General features: G+C 41.4%; 1 protein-coding gene across 1 annotated transcript in view; it reads left to right on the top strand.

Moving 5' to 3' along the window:
- The window catches only part of mapkap1 (MAPK associated protein 1), a 438,131-nt gene that overhangs the window by 37,531 nt on the left and 379,629 nt on the right, over nt 1-20,971 (top strand). Inside the window, exon 2 of the mRNA XM_051932333.1 lies at nt 14,707-15,042. Coding sequence (XP_051788293.1) covers nt 14,778-15,042 — 265 coding nt within the window. The 5' untranslated portion in view covers nt 14,707-14,777. The remainder of the gene's footprint in view (nt 1-14,706; nt 15,043-20,971) is intronic.

Genomic DNA, 20,971 nt, shown 5'->3' with positions numbered 1-20,971 from the left:
CTCACATCTGTCGTTACATGTTGTTAACTCCCATGGCAGCACTTGAATGATTTCAAGTTCAATAATAATGTGGGAGGAAAATTAACAAACCATTAACAACGTTATAAATACATAATTAGCATGTTGGCTTTTATATGACACATTGATAGGGTGACAGTAATTTTTGATAGGAACTTTTGGAGTCTCTCACCCCCTAAACTCTTAAATCACGCTGCCAGATCCTCTAGACTGGCTCTTAATGAAAATGGTGGGTAATGACTGCTGAAGCGGCTTCTGTAGACTGTAGGGTGGTGTTCTAGGCCCCCGCTGGCATCTTCTTATTGGGTCTGCAGAGTTTTCTAGCAGTGTTGCTTATCGTAATTGTTCCTGACCAAGGTGAGAGTAGGTACATACTTACATCTCACGTCATGGAGAGGCTGGTCCTGGGCTCTAGGAACTCTCATATGGTAGACCACCTGGACCTGCTGTGGTTTGACTATTGGATAAAGATTGGAATTGAAGGTGCCATTTATCTGTCTTCTCCACAAGGTTTATTTTCACCTGGACCAAGCTTGGCAGCACTGAGAGGATGATATTCTTTGATTCCTCTGGTGCCTTCAGTACCATTCATCCATCTCTGTTAAAGGATAAGCTTGGAAATATACAGATGGATGAGCCTGTGGTGTCCTAGAAAATGGACTATCTGTCGGGCAGACCGTGGTTTGTGACACTCAAGGACTGTGTGAGGAACACTGGAGCACCACAAGGAACAGGTCTGTCTGCTTTTTTCTTCACTCTGTGACATCTCTGACTATAAATATAACACCAGGTCATGTCACTTGTAGACATTCTCAGATGATTCTGGCTTTATGGGGTGATGAGACAGATCAGAGGAGTCAGGTGGAAATCTTTGTTCCTTGGTGTAGAAGGAAACATCAGGAAAACCAAGGAACTGGTTATTAACTTTCATTGGACCAAAGATCCTCTTTCTCCAGTCACTATTCATGGATTTGAAGTAGAAGCGGTGCGCTCCAGCAAGAACTTGGTGGTCCACATCAGTGACAGATTGGGCTGATCTCGTAACTCAGAAAAACTACAGACGATAGGGCAGAGCAGATCCTTTTTCTTTAGGAGACTGTGTTCATTTAGTGTATGAAGTGACATCCTTCACATCATCTATCTCTGTGATGGGCTGGGCTGGTAACCTCACTTCAAGAGAGGCCCATCAAATCAACAAGCTAATTGAAAGGAAAAGCTCAGTTATGGGATGCCCTCTGGACCCCCCCCCCCCCCAGGAAGTAGTAGTGGAGGAGAGAATTAAAACAAAACCAAGTGCCATTATGAACAATGCTGCACTTCCCCCTTTCTGACACACCAACACTGAGGACTTTCAGCCAACGAATTAATTCAGCAGAAGTGTGTGAAGAAACGAGACAGGGTCACCTTTATCCCAACAACAGTACCCTGTATAGCACCTTGCTGGGACTGGGACTGCCAAGTCAGAAGTTTTTTCTCTTTCTTTTTAAATTGTGTTCATTTTTAGTCATTCAGATGTGTGCTCAGACTATACTGTGTCTGTGTGTGTGTGTGTGCGCGCGTTTATATCGATCTGTCTATCTACTGAGTGTCTGTAAAAGCCAAATGTCACCCCTAGGGACAAATAATGTTGTGCCTATCAAAAAGGCTGAGATCATGTGAGAAGATCATATTCTTAGTTTGATCTTATCTTGTCTCTAACCAGCCATTCATTTATTTTTATTTTTTTTACACTTCCTCTCCAGTACGGTTTGCCAAAAGCTGTCCCAATAGAAAACTGCCATGAAGGAACGCCGCTTCATCACAAAGCAAAATTGCACATTTTCACACCAGACTTAGTCCGCTTCACAGAGCATCTTTGAACTGCATACAGACGCTGGAGTAGAGAGCCTTGAACGCTAGGCGTGGATGAAAGTCCCATGAAGCACATAACCTGTTCATCTCTCCCTCTTGCACCTCTTTAACCTTCATATTGCACAGTTTTTAGTTATACAGTATGAAGGTTGTTTCTTCCATCACCCTCAAATGCACAAAATATTTCTAACCTTTTACTTTTTTCTTGTTGCTGTGTGGATTACATTGCATCAGTGGTTGAAACCAAAAGGAGAGTGCTATTTGCATTCTGAACCTTCACCTTGAGTGACCCCTTATGCCAGTGTGGTCGCTCTCATTGCCAGCTCTGTTATGGGTATCTTATCATTCATTCATTTTCTTAACCTCTTTTTAGTATACGTAGAGTATCGTGACTTGTTCATATTTCAGATCTATCCCATCATTTGTGATTTAACACACACACAAATTATCCTGAGCATCTGGACAGAGAGGCAAACTGAAAGAAGAGCAGAATGTTAGGGAAAGTTAAAAAGCCTTCCTGAACAGATGAGGTTGAAGTTGTTTTTTTAAACAAATGCTTGGAGTCGGCTGACCTGATTAACTTAGGGAGGTCATTCCAAATTCTGAGCGCTATACAGCTGAAGGCCCTGTCACCATGTAATACGGTAAAGGATAGTATGAGACACAGCCAGCTTGTCAGAATCGGAGAACCTTAGTGGGTGGACATTTTAGATTTCTGTGCCGAGGCCAAGAGGACAATAGTTGTAGGTTCGAGTCTAGGAGCTGTAGGTTTGGCATAGACCTGCACTCATATGAATATCCGATGAGCGTAGAAGGTTGCTGCTAATGTCATATGGTTTTGGGGGGTTAAAGATTTATAGGGTCGTTACTGTCACTTGTACAGAGGACGATGAAATTCTTGCTTATGTGCTAATCAACATGCAGCATGTCACAATACATCAGAACATCGACATACACTGGCATCTGGCACCGCACTGCCTTGTAATTACCCATCCAGCTGTATGCTTTTTGTGTGTGTGTGTGTGTGTGTGTGTGTGTGTATGTATGTATGTATGTATGTGGACTTTGTATCTTTCATTATCTAGGAACAGTTTTTTCTGTCACAGTGAAGAAAATGCCATACTTTGATGCTTGCCTCCTCATCTGTGTTTTTCGTTTTTTTTCACTCATAGCCCATTAGCTTTGTGTTGAATCAGGGGGATGATTAGTTATTTGTTTCAATTTTCAGTTAATTTGATTGCATTTCATACCGCAAACTTTTAAGCAAACTAAACATTAAACATCCTGTGTGGATGTGGTGGATTTCTTTCATTAGGCAGAAACATATCATAGAAGGTTAACATCAATTGAATTTGCACACTACTGCATTTTCCATAATTCTTTGGTTTATTTACCAAACACGGCTCTTTAAGTAAAAACTCCTATTGTCAGATATCTGGAAGACCACTATGAAAATTAGGAGATACTACGCGTGGAACGAAAAGGACCCATTTCAAATTGACGACTGTACAAAAGATGGAAAGCTCTGCTGAAGGCATACACTGAGCGCATTTACATGTCCCTTAATAACTCGGTTATTCACAGAAACCTGGTTTCCATTATTCTGGTGGGAGAAACTGGGCAATTGGTATCTGAGAAACCAGGCTAACACACAGATTTTTCTGCAATGGACTGTTATTTGGCCGTGTAAACTCTTAACCAAATTGCAGTTGAAGATTTGCACTCAGTTTGCCCGCTTCGCTTTGTGTATGCTTTTAGCAGCCATTGGTAGAAACGTCCATAAAGATCAATTTCCTGAGGCAAATGCTCATACAATTGCAGTTTTACTTTTCCTGGTTGAAATAATCTATCCCAATTTTTCAGAAATCGGTAAATTTATGTTGATGAACTGAATGTACAGTTCAACACCACAGTTAAAGGAGCAGTAACTCATTGAAAGTAAGGTGCATTACATAGTTCAATTACTTTTTAAAGTACAAATAACATACCGCAATATTTATTTTATTGAAGTAAAAGTACGCAGCACCAAGCGCAAGGCAAGAAGCACACGTACTGGTATGCCGCACCTTTGCAAGGCTCAGTCGCACAGCCAAGCAAAAATAAAACATGCTTCATGCAATCCGATAACAGAAACACAATAAATAGTTTAGTTTTAATCCTGCTATTTTTTTTATAGATACTGTATGTATATTGAAACAGTGCAATCGAGTTTCGAAGTGTTTATACACAGTGAATCATCAGCTGGAAACAAAAAATGGAATGAATGTTATTTACTTCACAGGACACGAAGGACAATTAATAAAACACAAGAAAATGATCACAGGCTTCATGCTTGTTTTCATATTCACGGTGGCTGATGATGACGTTTTATTTATTTATTTAGTGCAGTTTAATGACGTCTGAATGTTTTGACAGAGGAGAACTCCAGAAGATTATCTAACACGCGTAAAGTGAATTTTTAAGAAACCAGGTTTCTGCTTTAACTGGGTTACTCACCTTATACTGATAATGTGAGTGTGCATGTAAACACACTTACTGATGTGCTTCAGTTTCATGACAGTAGACGGGCATTTCAGGCGAGTGTCATTTCACCGTACGATTTTGCTTATGGACGGTCCAGTAGCCACCATATAAATGTAACCTCAGTTTATAATAATAATTACATGTCTGTTGTTTTAACTCTTATAAATATCAGTTATTAGTCTTCATTTTGCAATGACTGATTTACTGCATACTGTATGTCAAAGTGTGTGTGTTGAGAGGTCACCCCATCTGCATGCGTTACTTTTGTAGTGTATGATTAAGGGTTTGATCTTTGGGCTTGGGGGCACTGCTAATCTTTCTTGCCACCTTTGTATGTGTTTTTATTAATTGCAAGTGAATTTACACCTTTTTTTTAATATAATAATAATAATCTTTGCATTTATATAGCCCCTTTCTCACTACTCAGAGCGCTCAGCAATTGCAGGTTAAGCGTCTTGCTCAAGGGCCCAACAGAGCAGAGTCCCTTTTGGCATTTACGGGATTCGAACCGGCAACCTTTCCGATTGCCAGTGCAGATCCCTAGTCTCAGAGGGATAATAATAATAATAATGTAATAAGTTGCTGTCTAGTTGTGCGCAAGAGATAGTTGTGACCCTGAATGAGTTGCTAGGGCTGCTTTGATTGATTAGTAATTGCGTGATTTATTTATTTTTTTTGTGAATTGTGTTACATTTTTACAATATGTGCTTATTTATTTTTTTCACCCTATCGCTTTGAGCCCTCCACCACCATAACCTATCGTCTGTGAGGAGGGGAGGAGCGAACGCTTTAGATTCATCAAAAGTTTCGATCTCCGTTTTTTTCTTGATGTTTTAGGGTCCCCTGATACCGCAAACATTGCTATCTCGATGATGTTTGTGTTTGTGTGCCTCTGCTTCTTGAGGACGGTCCAGAGCTTAAAATGACTGGGCAGAAAAATACCAAACTCGAAATTTAATCCTGTTATGAGATGACGATGTGCTGATTAGTTTTTGAACCAAATCGTGCAAGAGAAAGAGGCACTCAAGAGCAGGGGTCTCCGACCTTTTTTCCCCCCCTGAGAGCTACTTTTACCAAATGAAAATGGCCGAGAGCTACTCAGGTTTTCTAATGTTTCTTCTCATAGCTTATTTCAACCCAAACAAACTGAATAAGCTTGTTTTGCCTTAACATTTAGAAAATGTTGGTGTCCACAACTCACATTTTGCATTAAAACATCACAAAAAATATTTAATTCACCTGCAAGTGCATTTTGTATGTCTGTATTGAATTAAAACATGAATGCTGTCAAAACAAAACAATGCAGTTCCAAATCCACAGATATGACTTCTTCATTTGTCATTTTGCCACATGTCACTGTGTCACTTTATTCACATGTCCAGTTGCATGTGTGATGTGTTTTTTAGTTAGTGACATGACTGGCACAGCATGGAGTCAACAAGAGAGGTGTGAGGTGGAGTGGAGCCACTCAGGTTCACTCTTATGGAGCCATTTAAATGTTCGTCTGTCTGTCTTGTTCTGAACTTTGATTTCATGACATTCATGTCAGACTCACAGAGAGGTATGGAGACCCAAACAAAGCAGACATTTTCAGAGCTGCTTGGTGAAGATTCTTTTAGTCATCTGGCTCTACTAAGCTCCAGAAATGCTGAGAATGCTGTTGAGACTTTAATTGCACATTATTTTGAAGGTTTACTAATATATAAAATCCAGTGTCTCTCAGTCTGTGTATGTATGTCTGTCCACTTTTCGCGAGAGAACTACTTAACAGATTTAGATCAGGTTTTTTTCTATAATTTATTTGAACATTCCGGTTGATTTTGCGACTTCTCTTATTGTGTTATGTATCATAGTTCGCTTGTGGTACCGATTTATTTGCGTGAATCCAAGAAAAAGGCATCGGGCCGAAGGGAGAGGCCTTCCTCACTCACTCACCAGTTTCGGGGCGTGTTCCTTAACTCTGAAATTTTTTCTTGTGAACTACAGAACAATTGAATTCAACTTTGTTTGATATTTAAGATAAAGTGTTACTTAGGTCTTGATGAGTTTGAGTCCAGATATTCTCGTAAGTGTATGCCACATTGAAAAGAGAGATTGCAGTTCAAATTGTGGATCGTGATTTTCTGTTAAAAAGATCATGGTATGATTTTTTGGAAAGCTCGCCCACCCCAATTTGACTAATCAAGTTTTCAAATTTATGTAGGATTCAGTAACCCTTTGGCGAGCTACTTGGAAAGGGGTTGCGAGCTATCGGTAGCTCGCGAGCGACGTGTTGGAGACCCCTGCTCTAGAGGAACCCTCAAATACCATAATTCTGTAATGAATTAGGAATTCTTCTCGTCAGTTGCTATCGTAATGACCTATTTTTATGATTGGAAAGATCAGCATCAGAGCAGTAAATAATTACTGAAATGTTAGTCTATAATTCAGGTAACTTGGTTCCTAGGGCGCAAAGTCTGCTGACGCTTATGTCCAAATTTTTGTTTTTCATGCACTATTTTAACCCTAGACTCAGTATGCTGTGAGATTTCCTAATTACTAACAGTAAGTACACAGTTTCACTCAATGGACAGTATTTCTTATAGTTGGATCAGTCCCATGTTTGGATCACATTTTTACTTCATGTGAACTGCTCCAGGTTGCACGTGGTAACCACACAAAGACCCCCCCAAATTCCCCCCCCCCTGGCTTGGGATGTCTCATTCTATAGAGGGTTGACTGCTGAGCGAAGCTCCCATCCAAATATTGACCGCTCAACAGAGCAATGAACCCTTCCTGAGTCTCTTTGTTTTGCTGGTCTTTAATTTTGCTGCACCCTCGAGTGCCTGTTTATTTTGGAGACATTGTATATATTTAAAAGGGCGACCTGGGTTGTGCCCCAACATTTCATTTTGTGGCCTGTATGTTCCCTCAGTAGACAACGATATATTTATTACAAGTTCCTCTTTTCTTTTAATTGTAGAGTACAGTTGCTTCGAATTGACCAGTAAAGTTCAGCCCTTCTCCTATGGGCAACCTTATATCCCACATTGAGGTGAAGGGTATGGAAAATCTGAAAACGAATATGGATTTTTGTGTGATAATGACAGGTTTATTGCAGGGGTACTTAGACCAGCCCCCAGAGATCTGGAGGTCTTCCCTGTCACCCAATAACAGCCCCTAAATTAAGGAGGATTGGTAATTTGTTCATTTAATATGATAATGAGGCAATTATTCAATAAAGATTCCATGAACACAGCAGGTGCAGCAGCTCTCTTAACACTGGCTGAATAACACTGGATGAACAGTATTGTCAGTATGTGGGAAACGATAGGACAATTCTGAATGAATTCGGTACTGCTAACAGATTTTTTTTTTTTGGTAGGGATGGATACTTCATTTCAGTCTTTATTGCAGACATTCTTAGTTTAGATCTGCACATTAAATGTTTAAATACTCAAACCTTTGTTTTATTAGAAAGAAGCTTTCATTTTCATCCACCCATCCATCCATCCTCTTCCGCTTATCCGAGGTCGGGTCGCGGGGGCAGCAGCTTGAGCAGAGATGCCCAGACTTCCCTCTCCCCGGCCACTTCTTCTAGCTCTTCCGGGAGAATCCCGAGGCATTTCCAGGCTAGCCGGGAGACATAGTCCCTCCAGCGTATCCTGGGTCTTCCCCGGGGTCTCCTCCCGGTTGGACTTGCCCGGAACACTTCACCAGGGAGGCGTCCAGGAGGCATCCTGATCAGATTCCCGAGCCACTTCATCTCTCTCCTCTCGATGCGGAGGAGCAGTGGCTCTACTCTGAGCCCCTCCCGGTCGAATGAGCTTCTCACCCTATCTTTAAGGGAGAGCCCAGACACCCTGCGGAGAAAACTCATTTCAGCCGCTTGTATTCGCGATCTCGTTCTTTCGGTCACTACCCATAGCTCATGACCATAGGTGAGGGTAGGAACATAGATCAGCTGGTAAATTGAGAGCTTTGCCTTGCGGCTCAGCTCCTTTTTCACCACGACAGACCGATGCAGAGCCCGCATCACTGCGGACGCCGCACCGATCCGCCTGTCGATCTCACGCTCCATTTTTCCCTCACTCGTGAACAAGACCCCGAGATACTTGAACTCCTTCACTTGGGGCAGGATCTCGCTCCCAACCCTGAGAGGGCACTCCACCCTTTTCCGGCTGAGGACCATGGTCTCGGATTTGGAGGTGCTGATTCCCATCCCAGCCGCTTCACACTCAGCTGCGAACCGATCCAGAGAGAGCTGAAGATCACGGCCTGATGAAGCAAACAGGACAACATCATCTGCAAAGAGCAGTGACCCAATCCTGAGTCCACCAAGCCGGACCCCCTCAACACCCTGGCTGCGCCTAGCTTTCATTTTGAGATTTTCAAATATTGGTTACCTGCAGTGGGTTGGCACCCTCCCCGGGGTTTGTTTCCTGCCTTGCGCCATGTGTTGGCTGGGATTGGCTCCAGCAGACCCCCGTGACCCTGTAGTTAGGATATAGCAGGTTGGATAACAGATGGATGGAAATATTGGTTACATTTGAGCAACCGCTGCCTTACTCTGAAAGGTGTATTTCTCTTAAAGTCAATGCTTCAGAATGTTATTGGGATGGATGGGACTGTGTGAAATATAAAATGGAATAAATTATAAGGGGTTTGCATACTAAAACAAAAAAAATGCAAGATTTGTGTAAAGAAAAAATGGTGTTGTAATTACATCTACTGAAAGTCGGATCTGTTTATAGTCAAAATTTATTAGGGACATCTGCATATCAAGTGGTGTGTTGCTGTCGTTGCTTCAGTTATGAAGACTCATTGGGCTGTTTTAAACTGTCCATGTTTCATTTTTGGTTAGAGATGACTTCTTTTTATACTTACATTATTTGCTGTGAGTCTAGTAAAATAAAATTTTACAGTTTTCCATTTAAGCCTCAAATTTTCAGACTGCTTGCACCCCCCTTGTTCTGTGTGTGTCATTTCTCCATTTACCTTTTAGGTGGTTTGGACTTACTGTATGGTTTAGAAAAATGTATAAAGTTCATAACCAATTTTCCTGTCAGTTAAACTAGACAGAAATATTTGTTTCCTTTTCAATTGTTAAATGGCATTGGGATGGCCTAAGTGAAGGTTTATGGATGTGGTGAGAGAGAACATGCAGATGATGGGTGTGACAGAGCAAGATGACGAGGGCAGGGAGATATGGAAAGAGATGATCTGCAGTGGCAACCCCTAACAGGAGCAACCGAAAGAAGTAGTTTTCCACTTTTTGAATTTTCTTTCTTCTTTCAAAAACTCTTCCATATTTGTGACAATGTGTATGCCTGCAAGCTGTTGCCACAAAAAAGTTTACTTTCCCTGACACCTTAAGCATATCATTGGTGTATGGTCTAAAATAGTGGTTCTTAAACTTTTCTTTTTTTCCCCTTATGACCCAGTTTTTCATGTTTCCGCGACCTGCAGTCACCGCATTGTGTCATCCTGGTGGATTCGTTCTCCTTGTGGAATTGCCACTGATAATTATTGTTTACCCCTAGGAGAATTGATGCCCATCGTCATCCATGTCATGTTTTGAGAATCACCACCCATCATTGCCTGTTCCCTTCTCATAGAATTGCCTCTGTTTGTCGCCCGTTCCCCAGTTGGAGAATCACCGCCGATCATAGTGCGGTTGGGGTTCACTTGGAAAGCGGCGACCCATCCCAAAACTTTCCAGAAACCTTTTCCCATTCATTACTATTGTGACTCATGACTCGGTACAACCCAAGTTGACAGTACTGGTTTGTGACCCGTAGTTTAAGAAATTCTGGTCTAAAGAGTGCACTTTTGATTTTTATTTGTCACGGGTACATCAGAACGTAACTTGGTCTTGATCTGTTAGATGCCAAAAAAATAACCAGTAACGTGAATTAAAAAAGCTGTACTGACAGCATAAAAAAGAGCAGCGTGACTCATAATGACACACATTAATGACATAAAATGGTGGACCTGAAGGAGGAAAAGTTAAGTGACTTTTGAATTAATCACCTAAAGGTGTTTATTTTGGTCATGCTTCTTAAACTGACCCTTTTGTGTTTTCTCACTTGCATGATTTTCAGCTTCCTAATTCATAACCTTGGTTTTCCAGGACACCTTTATTAACAAAGCACTTGTACTGGAAGTTTTTCAACAAACCGAACTAAGTTGTCAGTGATGTGGGTGTAACCTTGTGCGTCTGCCTGTTCATTAGGTGGCTTTATTCACATTTTCATTCTACAGGTCAAACATGTAGTTATTAGCAAAATTTCAAGCCCTTGGGTAACCCATTTTATTTCATTAATCAACACTTGTCACAATACATTTAGCTTATTCAAGTGCATGCCGTAGAACTTTCTAGAGGGTTAAAATTAAATGTGGTGTTGTGAATTCCAATGTCATACTTACAAGTTATGCTGGGGATGGCGTGATGGTGTAACAAAGTGGTACCTAACTCCGCGTGCTGTCATTCTGAAGTTTGCACGGCCTGCCTGTCCACGTGTCTGGGGGTTTCCTCCACATAATCTGGTTTTCCTGAAGACACACAGGTTAGGTCAATTGGCATCTCAGCCTTAGCACATTGGCCTCATGTGAGTTAGAGACCATAATTATGTCCTGTGATAGAGTGCTGAACGCCTCAGCTTAGTTTCTACCTTTAGCACTGTTTCCATTGACCCTGTGTCAGGCAAAGTTAGAAAATGGATGAACTTTGAAACATGGAACAAGACATTCTGTTATTTTATTGTAGCCCAATATAGGAGTTTCCTAGGAAGACTTTCTAAACTGCTGAATCCCCTGTTGGCTTGTTTTAAACCCCAAATTGAGATCATAATTTAATTGTTACAGGCCTCAGGAACTTGAGGGCTGTTTCCTTGTGGGCCTGCTGCTTTTTCTGTGTGTAGTCTCTTGAGCTGTCTCCTCCATTGGTCATCAGATATGGACAGTGCGTATTGATAGTCAGAGAATGAACTCATCGGTTTAGAACATAAGAACAGTCTGGATGAGAACTGGCCATTCAGCTCAACAAACAACAACAACATTTATTTCTATAGTACATTTTCATATAAATGATGTAGCTCAAAGTGCTTTACAAGATGACGAAAGAAAAGTTTATATAAATAAGATTAGGCAATACTAAGTTACAAAGAATAAAGTAAGGTGCAATGGCCTGGAGGAAAAAAAAAAAAACAGAATCTGCAGGGGTTCTGAGGCCATGAGACTACCCAGCCGCCACTGAGCATTCTATCTTATATCTAAATGATATAGTTAGGTTCATAAATATTTGGACAGAGACAACTTTTTTCTCATTTTGGTTCTGTACATGACCACAATGAATTTTAAATGAAACAACTCAGATGCAGTTGAAGTGCAGACTTTCAGCTTTAATTCAGTGGTGTGAACAAAACGATTGCATAAAAATGTGAGGCAACTAAAGCATTTTTTGAACACAATCCTTCATTTCAGGGGCTCAAAAGTAATTGGACAATTGACTCAAAGGCTATTTCATGGGCAGGTGTGTGCAAGTCCGTCGTTATGTCCTTATCAATTAAGCAGATAAAAGGCCTGGAGTTGATTTGAGGTGTGGTGCTTGCATGTGGAAGATTTTGCTGTGAACAAACAACATGCGGTCAAAGGAGCTCTCCATGCAGGTGAAAGAAGCCATCCTTAAGCTGCGAAAACAGAAAAAACCCATCTGAGAAATTGCTACAATATTACGAGTGGCAAATTCTACAGTTTGGTACATCCTGAGAAAGAAAGCAAGCACTGGTGAACTCAGCAACGCAAAAAGACCTGGACGTCCATGGAAGACAACAGTGGTGGATGATCGCAGAATCATTTCCATGGTGAATCGAAACCCCTTCACAACAGCCCACCAAGTGAACAACACTCTCCAGGGGGTAGGCGTATCGATATCCAAGTCTACCATAAAGAGAAGACTGCATGAAAGTAAATACAGAGGGTGCACTGCAAGGTGCAAGCCACTCATAAGCCTCAAGAATAAAAAGGCTAGATTGGACTTTGCTAAAGAACATCTAAAAAAGCCAGCACAGTTCTGGAAAAACATTCTTTGGACAGATGAAACCAAGATCATCCTCTACCAAAATGATGGCAAGAAAAAAGTATGGAGAAGGAGTGGAACAGCTCATTATCCAAAACATACCACATCATCTGTAAAACACGGTGGAGGGAGGCAGTGTGATGGCTTGGGCGTGCATGGCTGCCAGTGGCACTGGGACACTAGTGTTTATTGATGATGTGACACAGGACAGAAGCAGCCGAATGAATTCTGAGGTGTTCAGAGACATTCTGTCTGCTCAAATCCAGCTGAATGCATTCAAATTGATTGGGCGGCGTTTCATGATACAGATGGACAATGACCCAAAACATACAGCCAAAGCAACCCAGGAGTTTATTAAAGCAAAGAAGTGGAAAATTCTTGAATGGCCAAGTCAGTCACCTGATCTTAACCCAATTGAGCAGGCATTTCACTTGCTGAAGACTAAACTTCAGACAGAAAGGCCCACAAACAAACAGCAACTGAAAGCCGCTGCAGTAAAGGCCTGGCAGAGCATTAAAAAGGAGGAAACCCAACATCTGGTGATGTCCAGGAGTTCAAGACTTCAGGCTGTCATTGCCAGCAAAGGGTTTTCAACCAAGTATTAGAAATGAACATTTTATTTCCAGTTATTTAATTTGTCCAATTACTTTTGAGCCCCTGAAATGAAGGATTGTGTTCAAAAAATGCTTTAGTTGCCTCACATTTTTATGCAATCGTTTTGTTCACCCCACTGAATTAAAGCTGAAAGTCTGCACTTCAACTGCATCTGAGTTGTTTCATTTAAAATTCATTGTGGTAATGTACAGAACCAAAATTAGAAAAAAGTTGTCTCTGTCCAAATATTTATGGACCGAACTGTATAAATCAGTCCTCACTCATGGTTTTCAGGCTTCATGTGGAAGAATAGATGATGATGGTCAGGTGGACATCTGGCTTTCAATGTAGGGACTGCATGGTGCCCTGATCAGGTGGTGGTGGCGGCACAGATCGCCACCACAGACAACCGGAAAAAGAACAGCAGAGAAAGTAGGGGTTAGTACGGATTGATGAGCCATGATAAAAACAATAATTAATTGCATATTCAGAATATCAGGGTTACACTAAAAAGAAGCTGTGAGAAAGGCATGTTAAAATAATGGGGTTTTAGCAGCGTTTTAAAATGCTGCACCGTGTTAGCCTGGCGACTTTCTATCGGTAAACTCATATTCCAGATTTTAGGTGCATAACCGCAGAAGGCTGCCTCACCACTTCTTTTAAGTTTCAGTCTTGGAATTATAAGCAGACGCTCATTTCAAGATCTAAGGATGCGATTTGGAGTGTAAGGTGAGAGGCATTCTGAAATATAGGATGGAGCAGAGATTATTTAAAGCTTTGTAAACCATAAGCAGGATTTTAAGGTCAATTCTAAATGACACTGGTAACCAATTTAGAGACATCAAAACTGGAGAGATGCGCGCGGATTTTCTTCTCCTGGTGGTCAACAACAACAACATTTATTTATATAGCACATTTTCATACAAATAATGCAGCTCAAAGAGCTTTACATGATGAAGAAAGAGAAAAAAGAGTAAATACAAATTAGAATAAGGGAACACTAATTAACATAGAAAAACAAGCAAGGTCTGATGGCCAGGGAGGACAGGAAAAAACAAAAAAAAGCTCTGGACAGCTGGAGAAAAAAATAAAATCTGCAGGGGTTCCAAGGCCACGAGACCGACCAGCATTCTACCTAACGTAAATGACCTTAATCAGTCCTCATGGTATTCAGGGTTCTCATGGAAGAACTTGATGATGACGGTCATGTGGACTTTAGCAGCCGCATTTAGCACTGGTTGCAACTGATTGATGTCTTTCCTGGGTAGTCCCAAGAAGAGTGCGTCACACTAATCTAGTCGACTAAAAACATAAGGGTGAAGTATAAGTGGAGTGGTGGCTCTGAGGCTAAGGATCTGCACTGGCAATTGGAAGGTTGCCGGTTCAAATCCCGTAAATGCCAATAGGGACTCTGCTCTGTTGGGCCCCTGAGCATGGCCCTTAACCTGCAATTGCTGAGCGCTTAGTGATTTTTCAGTATCTTGCAGTGTTATAAGGGCTATAATTTTTGCTATATTTCTTAAGTTAAAAAATACTGTCCCACTATTTTATACATAATATTAATTTACATTGAGGAGGTTGTATACCTTGCATATATGCAGTTATTTGGTTGTGTGAGTGTTTTATTGCTTTGCTTACTTGAATGTGGTTTGTCGTTACAGGTGGGTGCACACGGTACAAAATGGAAAAGACAGACTAACCCTAAAGAGAAACGTTTGACTGGGTGAGAGCCATGGCCTTCCTGGACAACCCGGCAATCATCTTGGCCCACATCAGACAGTCTCATGTCACCAGCGATGACACTGGCATGTGCGAGATGGTTCTCATTGACCATGATGTTGACCAGGAGAAGTGTCAGGCTTCAACTGGGATGGGTGGTGGAGTCCCCAATGCCCATGCCCCCACTGGCGATGGAGAAATGCAAGGATTTGACCTCTCACAGTCTGTTGACATTACCTCAAGCTGGGATTTTGGGATCCGAAGACGCTCCAACACTGGTAAATTATCTGAAACAGTAGAAAGGGGTGCTTTCTGTTTCTCTGCTTCTCTAGGTTCCTCACAGCTTGGCATGGGTAGGGTGGTTCTGTTTTGGTGAGTCACCATGTGGGCTTTCGAAGCATAAGTAATTAGTTCTGTAGTTTATATTTAGTTACTTTCTTCTTCTCTGCTCTACTAGGACTTGACATTTCCTGGCAGTTCTTTGCTTGAGTGGCTCCTTCCTTTGTGAACAACAAATGAAAGTTCACTTGTGAACTGTTGTAAGTTTAAAAATCTAAAGCTTCAGAAGAATACAAGAAAATGCATTAAGCAGGTGGTTGAAGTTGAAATTGCGGACTCCTTTCTTTGCAGACCATAGTATCCTTTTATATCACACCTTCCTGAAAATACTGTACATTACACACCGATGATTTTTTTTTTTTTTTACATTCTGATTGTGTGAGGTCCTGTTCTATGGGGGTGTTGACAACACTTCAGTTACTGGGTCAAAGGTATGAATTTTAAAATCCCTTCACAAGAGTGTTATATAACCATGCAAATCAGAGGTGCATGATTTGAGTCACATGACCGGAGTCTTAATTTTAGTGATGTGTGACTTGCTGAACAAGATTTAGAACAGGGGTCCCCAACTCTGATCCTAGAGGGCCCCAGTGGCTACAGTTTTTCATTCGAACCCTTTTCTTAATTGGCGACCTGTTTTTGCTGCTAATTAACTTCTTTTGAATTCATTTTAATTGACTTGTTTTTTAATAATTGTTCCCCTGAATTTCTTTATCGTTCCTTTCAGTTGCTTCGTTTCTTTTCTTAAATGGCACCCAAACAGAAATGAAATGTGAAGCAAGTGAGCCAACAGAAGACCAACTAAGTCAGGGCCTCAAACTCCAACCAATTTCACTCCAACCAGTTGCTTAATTAGGCTATGATTCTTGTTGTTAATTAAACTCATTCTTTAATTCCATGGCTTGTTGCTGCTCTCATGGTGCAATAGCAGATGTTTCTGAAATTGTCGATTTTCTCTTTTCTAAGAGCACCGTTAAAATGTTTAGTGGACCGGAGCAGATCAACATTCTTGAGACCTTCATCTTTCTTTATTTTCACATATTTTATGATGGACATGTTTTGGTTCATTTTGTATCTCATTATTGTTTGGCTGCTAATTAAAGAATAAAGAAACTTTGAAGGGGTCTGAGTCTTCAAGGACAAGTCAATTAAAATGAATTCATAAGAATTTAATTAGCAGCAAAAACGGGTCACTAATTAAGAAAAGGGTTAGAATGAAAACCTGCAGCCACTGGGGCCCTCCAGGACCGGAGTTGGGGACCCCTGATTTAGAAGAAAAACTTGACTTAGATCTGTTTATTGATGACTTGCAACGAGTCCTGGACTTAAGACAAATGATTTAAAAAGTCCACTGTTAGTATTTTTTCAAATTGCATTCATTTAATTTACATTCTGTTAATATACTTTTCGGATTCCATACTTGCACAAACCATCAGGGGTCTTCGGCAGAATGGAGGAGTCAGCACCGAGGATTATCAATTTTCGCTCTTCTCAACTCATCTGCAAGTTGCAGTGCTCGATTTCAGTGGAATTACTACTCTACTATTTAACTAAACTCCCACATTGTTCACAGTGCCAGTGAGAATACTGGCATAGCCTGCATCCAGTTGATTATTTAGTTTTCTTTCAAGTGGCCTAGCCTTTCAAAATTTATTTTCTTTAAGTAAAGTGTCTTTTAGATGCAGTGCACTTATGACAGATCTGTGGAAAATCGATAGTACAAATACTCAATACATTAAAATAAGACAATTTTTTGTATATTAGTCGCCGTTACTACTTATTAAGAATTGTTTTCTCTGAGAGTCCATTCTCTGCTTATGTTAGTATACATCAGACATCTTCTCAAATATGACTTAACTTGAATAAAACCAGTGCCTCGCCCTGACTTGCTTGATTGTAATCCTTATAACTTAAAGAGTTACTTCCTTGAGACTTACATATGTCGTGCAAACAGTTCAAGAACAGCTCCTTTCACAGTAGGACTCCAGCCCAGTTTCATATTAGACTTGTGCCTAAGGTTCGTCAAGCTTGAGGAAGGATTTTGTCACCTGCAGAAAACTTCTCCAGGCCTGACCACCTCTGTGTGTCACATCCTTATATGAAGAGACTAGCTACGAAAACCGGGGCATGCAAATCAGTAAGCTGTAGCTTATCCAGGTGTGGTAAAGTTTAAACACTTTGGTACAGTAGCAGAGAAGGCTCCTCTGTATTCCAAACGTCCCGAGTTCAAGCCTCACAGGACGAGTAGTTGGGAAAGTGAAGTCTCCCTGAGTGAATTCCTGTGCAGAAACCGTTCCTGAAGAGCTGCCATTCTATTATATGCACATATCTTGTTCTGCTTCAGTTATTTAGCACATGTCTAGTTAAACTACCTTGGAATATCTCATGTCATTTTCTAACCTGCCTAATCCTGAGTGGAGGTTGTATGGATTAGGGTTTGGTCTTTTGAGTTTCCTGGAGCCTATTGAAGCTAGCAGACGGTGACAGGAAGGAACAGATCCTGGCAAAGGAGCCTGTCAATTGTAGGACGAGCACACACCAAACACAGGCTAAAGCCATTTTAACATTGCCAGTCCACCTAAAATGCATGTACTGTACTTGGACACTAGGAGGAAAATCGGGCACCTGGAGTAAATCCATGCAGAAACGGTGGAGAACATGGAAACACCACGCAGGGAGGAAACCTTGATGTGAACTACTGGTCACCTCACTGTGGGGCAGCAACGCTGCCACCCTCCTTTGAAAATCGGGATCTTCATTGTACTTTATTAAATAGTGCTTTGAATGACAGGGAATCTGCGGTGGGTTGGCACCCTGCCCAGGATTGGTTCCTGCCTAGTGCCCTGTGTTGGCTGGGATTGGCTCCAGCAGACCCCCGTGACCCTGTACTTAGGATATAGCGGGTTGGAAAATGGATGGATGGATGACAGGGAATGTTCATGAACTCATTTTTAGATGGGTTATGTTCCTATAACCATGCAAAATGTAGCACCTCTTGCATTATGTGTACTTTAAAGTCCAGACTATAGTGGATTGAACTTTCATTTTAGGCAACTTTTCCAAAATTACGAACCATGGAGTGCCAATGCAATGTAAAGAACTTATGGCCAAGATGGTGATGTGCAGGTTAATGCATAAATCGTTTTTTCTCTAAGTAGTAAGCTCAGCCTGAATTTTAAAGCTTATCTTTTTGTAGAATGATGCTCTATTTTTAGGTATGCATTTTTGGGTTACCCAGCTGGCAAAGGTACATTAAGTTAGCACAGGAGACTTTCAAGATGCCGATTAAGACAGCAACCCACACAAGTGAATGAAGAGCTTCTCTGAATAGGCTGCATTTGACCATGAGCCTGCATATGTAAATAATACCCTAGAAGAGACCTCTTTGAGAATAGCAGGGTGATAAAGAGATTGCAGGCGAAGGATAAAAAGCAGCGTTGATTATGTGTGTGTGGTCCAAATGTTCTTGCGGACAGACACATGTCCGTTTTAAGATTATCTTTGGTCCCACAGGCTTCTATAAGATGCCGTGACTTGGGAGCCCTGTTGCTTTGCAGGGTATCCATTAGTGTGAGGATAGTTCCAAAAGTTAATCTCAAATGCAGAATTCACAAAAGACAGAGAGATAAAGAGGCTGACAAGTGAGATGGATAAAGAACATCTGGTGAAGTACTGATCTTTGGGTGGCACACAGTGGAAGGTGCCTAACCTAGTTACTAATGCGCTCGATCCACTTCTGAGCCTGCTGTGCCTCTCCTTTTTAAAGGGTATGTCTTTGATTGGCCCTGTGATTGACCAGATGCTGTTACTAAAGTTAAACACTGACCTGCATAAAGGGGTATACAGGGTGGTGACTGTAACCTACCATTTAAAGCAACGTTATGACAGTTTGTTTGTAAAGGATGTAAAAATATAAGGGGAGGGAGATTGCTCTTTGAAACATATGTAGTTAACGTTCGGCAGTAGCTGTGCTTATGTAGCTCCTAAAATGCTGTTTACTTCCATCTAAATAAAATATAGACATCAATATGTGCAGACAAATTTAATACTGCTGTCTCCAAAAGCAGCCGACCACAAAATGACAAACTCAAAGCATATCTTCATCAAATGCATGGAGGGAAGTGCCCTGTTTCTCTAAACTTCTGAAAGCTCTTCTCTTGGTTTAATTTGACCAGGATGGTCTCAAATGAAATGTGGCCGTCTCCCCCACCCATCCAACTGACTAAAGAAAAATGCCACAGAGAGATTAATTGTCTTGCAAGGCACAATATGATAGAAAAAGTAAATTCCTATTCCTACACAACACAGAAAATCACATTCAACATTGGACTGTGCTTGCAGTTGCATCTGCTTATTAAATATTGTTTATACTCTTTAGTCTCTAAATGATGATAATATAAATTTCATCATAATGATCAGCCTCTGTCGGGTTTCCTTTACTCGTGTAGTTTTTCATCTAAGGCTCCGTCCACACTTTTACATTCATTTAAAAATGGTGTTTTTAAATGAAAGCCATCTCTGTCAACGCTAGCCTTTTCACATCATTTACGAGTGTATCTCCATTAGGGTGCTGTGGTTATACTAGAACTGGAAAAATTCTGACAAACCCAAATTTTAAAACAATACAGTACCAACATTTTGGGATTTTCAGTCCCGAAATTAAACGTCCGCTTTCCCCTCAGTCCCCCCCAAAGCACTCGCTATTGCAGTTGTTGAAAACTGTTCAATTCATGAACTTAACAAAATGAAACTACATGCTTCGACACAATTAGAAAAACATGGGGGAACCATCTTTTATTGTGTTCACATGTTCAGGGATTCATGGCTTTGAAGAGGGAGGCAGTGGGGAGTGTGGCAGCGATGGCGTGGCACACCAGGGAAGGTGGTGAAAGACTGGAGTTTTTGGAATTATCAGTTATTTGGTTTGAAACTCTTTTGATAGATAGCTAGATAGATTGATAGATTCTTTATTAATTCCAAGGGGAAATTCACATACTCCAGCAGCAACATATTGATAAAAGCAATATTAAATTAAAGATTGATAAAACAATGCAGGTATAACAGACAGTAACTTTTTATAATGTTAACGTTTACCCCCCCGGGTGGAATTGAAGAGTCGCATAGTGTGGGGGAGGAACGATCTGCTCAGTCTGTCAGTGGAGCAGGATGGTGACAGCAGTCTGTCGCTGAAGCTGCTCCTCTGTCTGGAGATGATCCTGTTCAGTGGATGCAGTGGATTCTCCATGATTGACAGCAGCCTGCTCAGCGCTCGTCGCTCTGCCACAGATGTCAGACTGCCCAGCTCCATGCCAACAATAGAGCCTGCCTTCCTCACCAGTTTGTCCAGGCGTGAGGCGTCCCTCTTCTTTATGCTGCCTCCCCAGCACACCACTGCGTAGAAGAGGGCACTCGCCACAACCATATGATAGAACATCTGCAGCATCTTATTGCAGATGTTGAAGGACGCCAGCCTTCTAAGGAAGTATAGTCGGCTCTGTCCTCTCTTGCACAGAACATCAGTATTGACAGTCCAGTCCAATTTATCATCCAGCTGCACTCCCAGGTATTTATAGGTCTGCACCCTCTGCACACAGTCACCTCTGATGATCACGGGGTCCATGAGGGGTCTGGGCCTCCTGAAATCCACCACCAGCTCCTTGGATTTGCTGGTGTTCAGCTGTAGGTGGTTTGAGTCGCACCATTTAACAAAGTCCTTGATTAGGTCCCTATACTCCTCCTCCTGCCCACTCCTGATGCAGCCCACGATAGCAGTGTCGTCAGCGAACTTTTGCATGTGGCAGGATTCCGAGTTGTATTGGAAGTCCGATGTTTATAGGCTGAACAGGACCGGAGAAAGTTCCTGTGTTG

Source organism: Erpetoichthys calabaricus, chromosome 9 (genome assembly GCF_900747795.2).
Source record: "Erpetoichthys calabaricus chromosome 9, fErpCal1.3, whole genome shotgun sequence".
Classification (NCBI taxonomy): Eukaryota; Metazoa; Chordata; class Cladistia; order Polypteriformes; family Polypteridae; genus Erpetoichthys; species Erpetoichthys calabaricus.
This window is presented reverse-complemented; position numbering and strand designations above follow the sequence as displayed.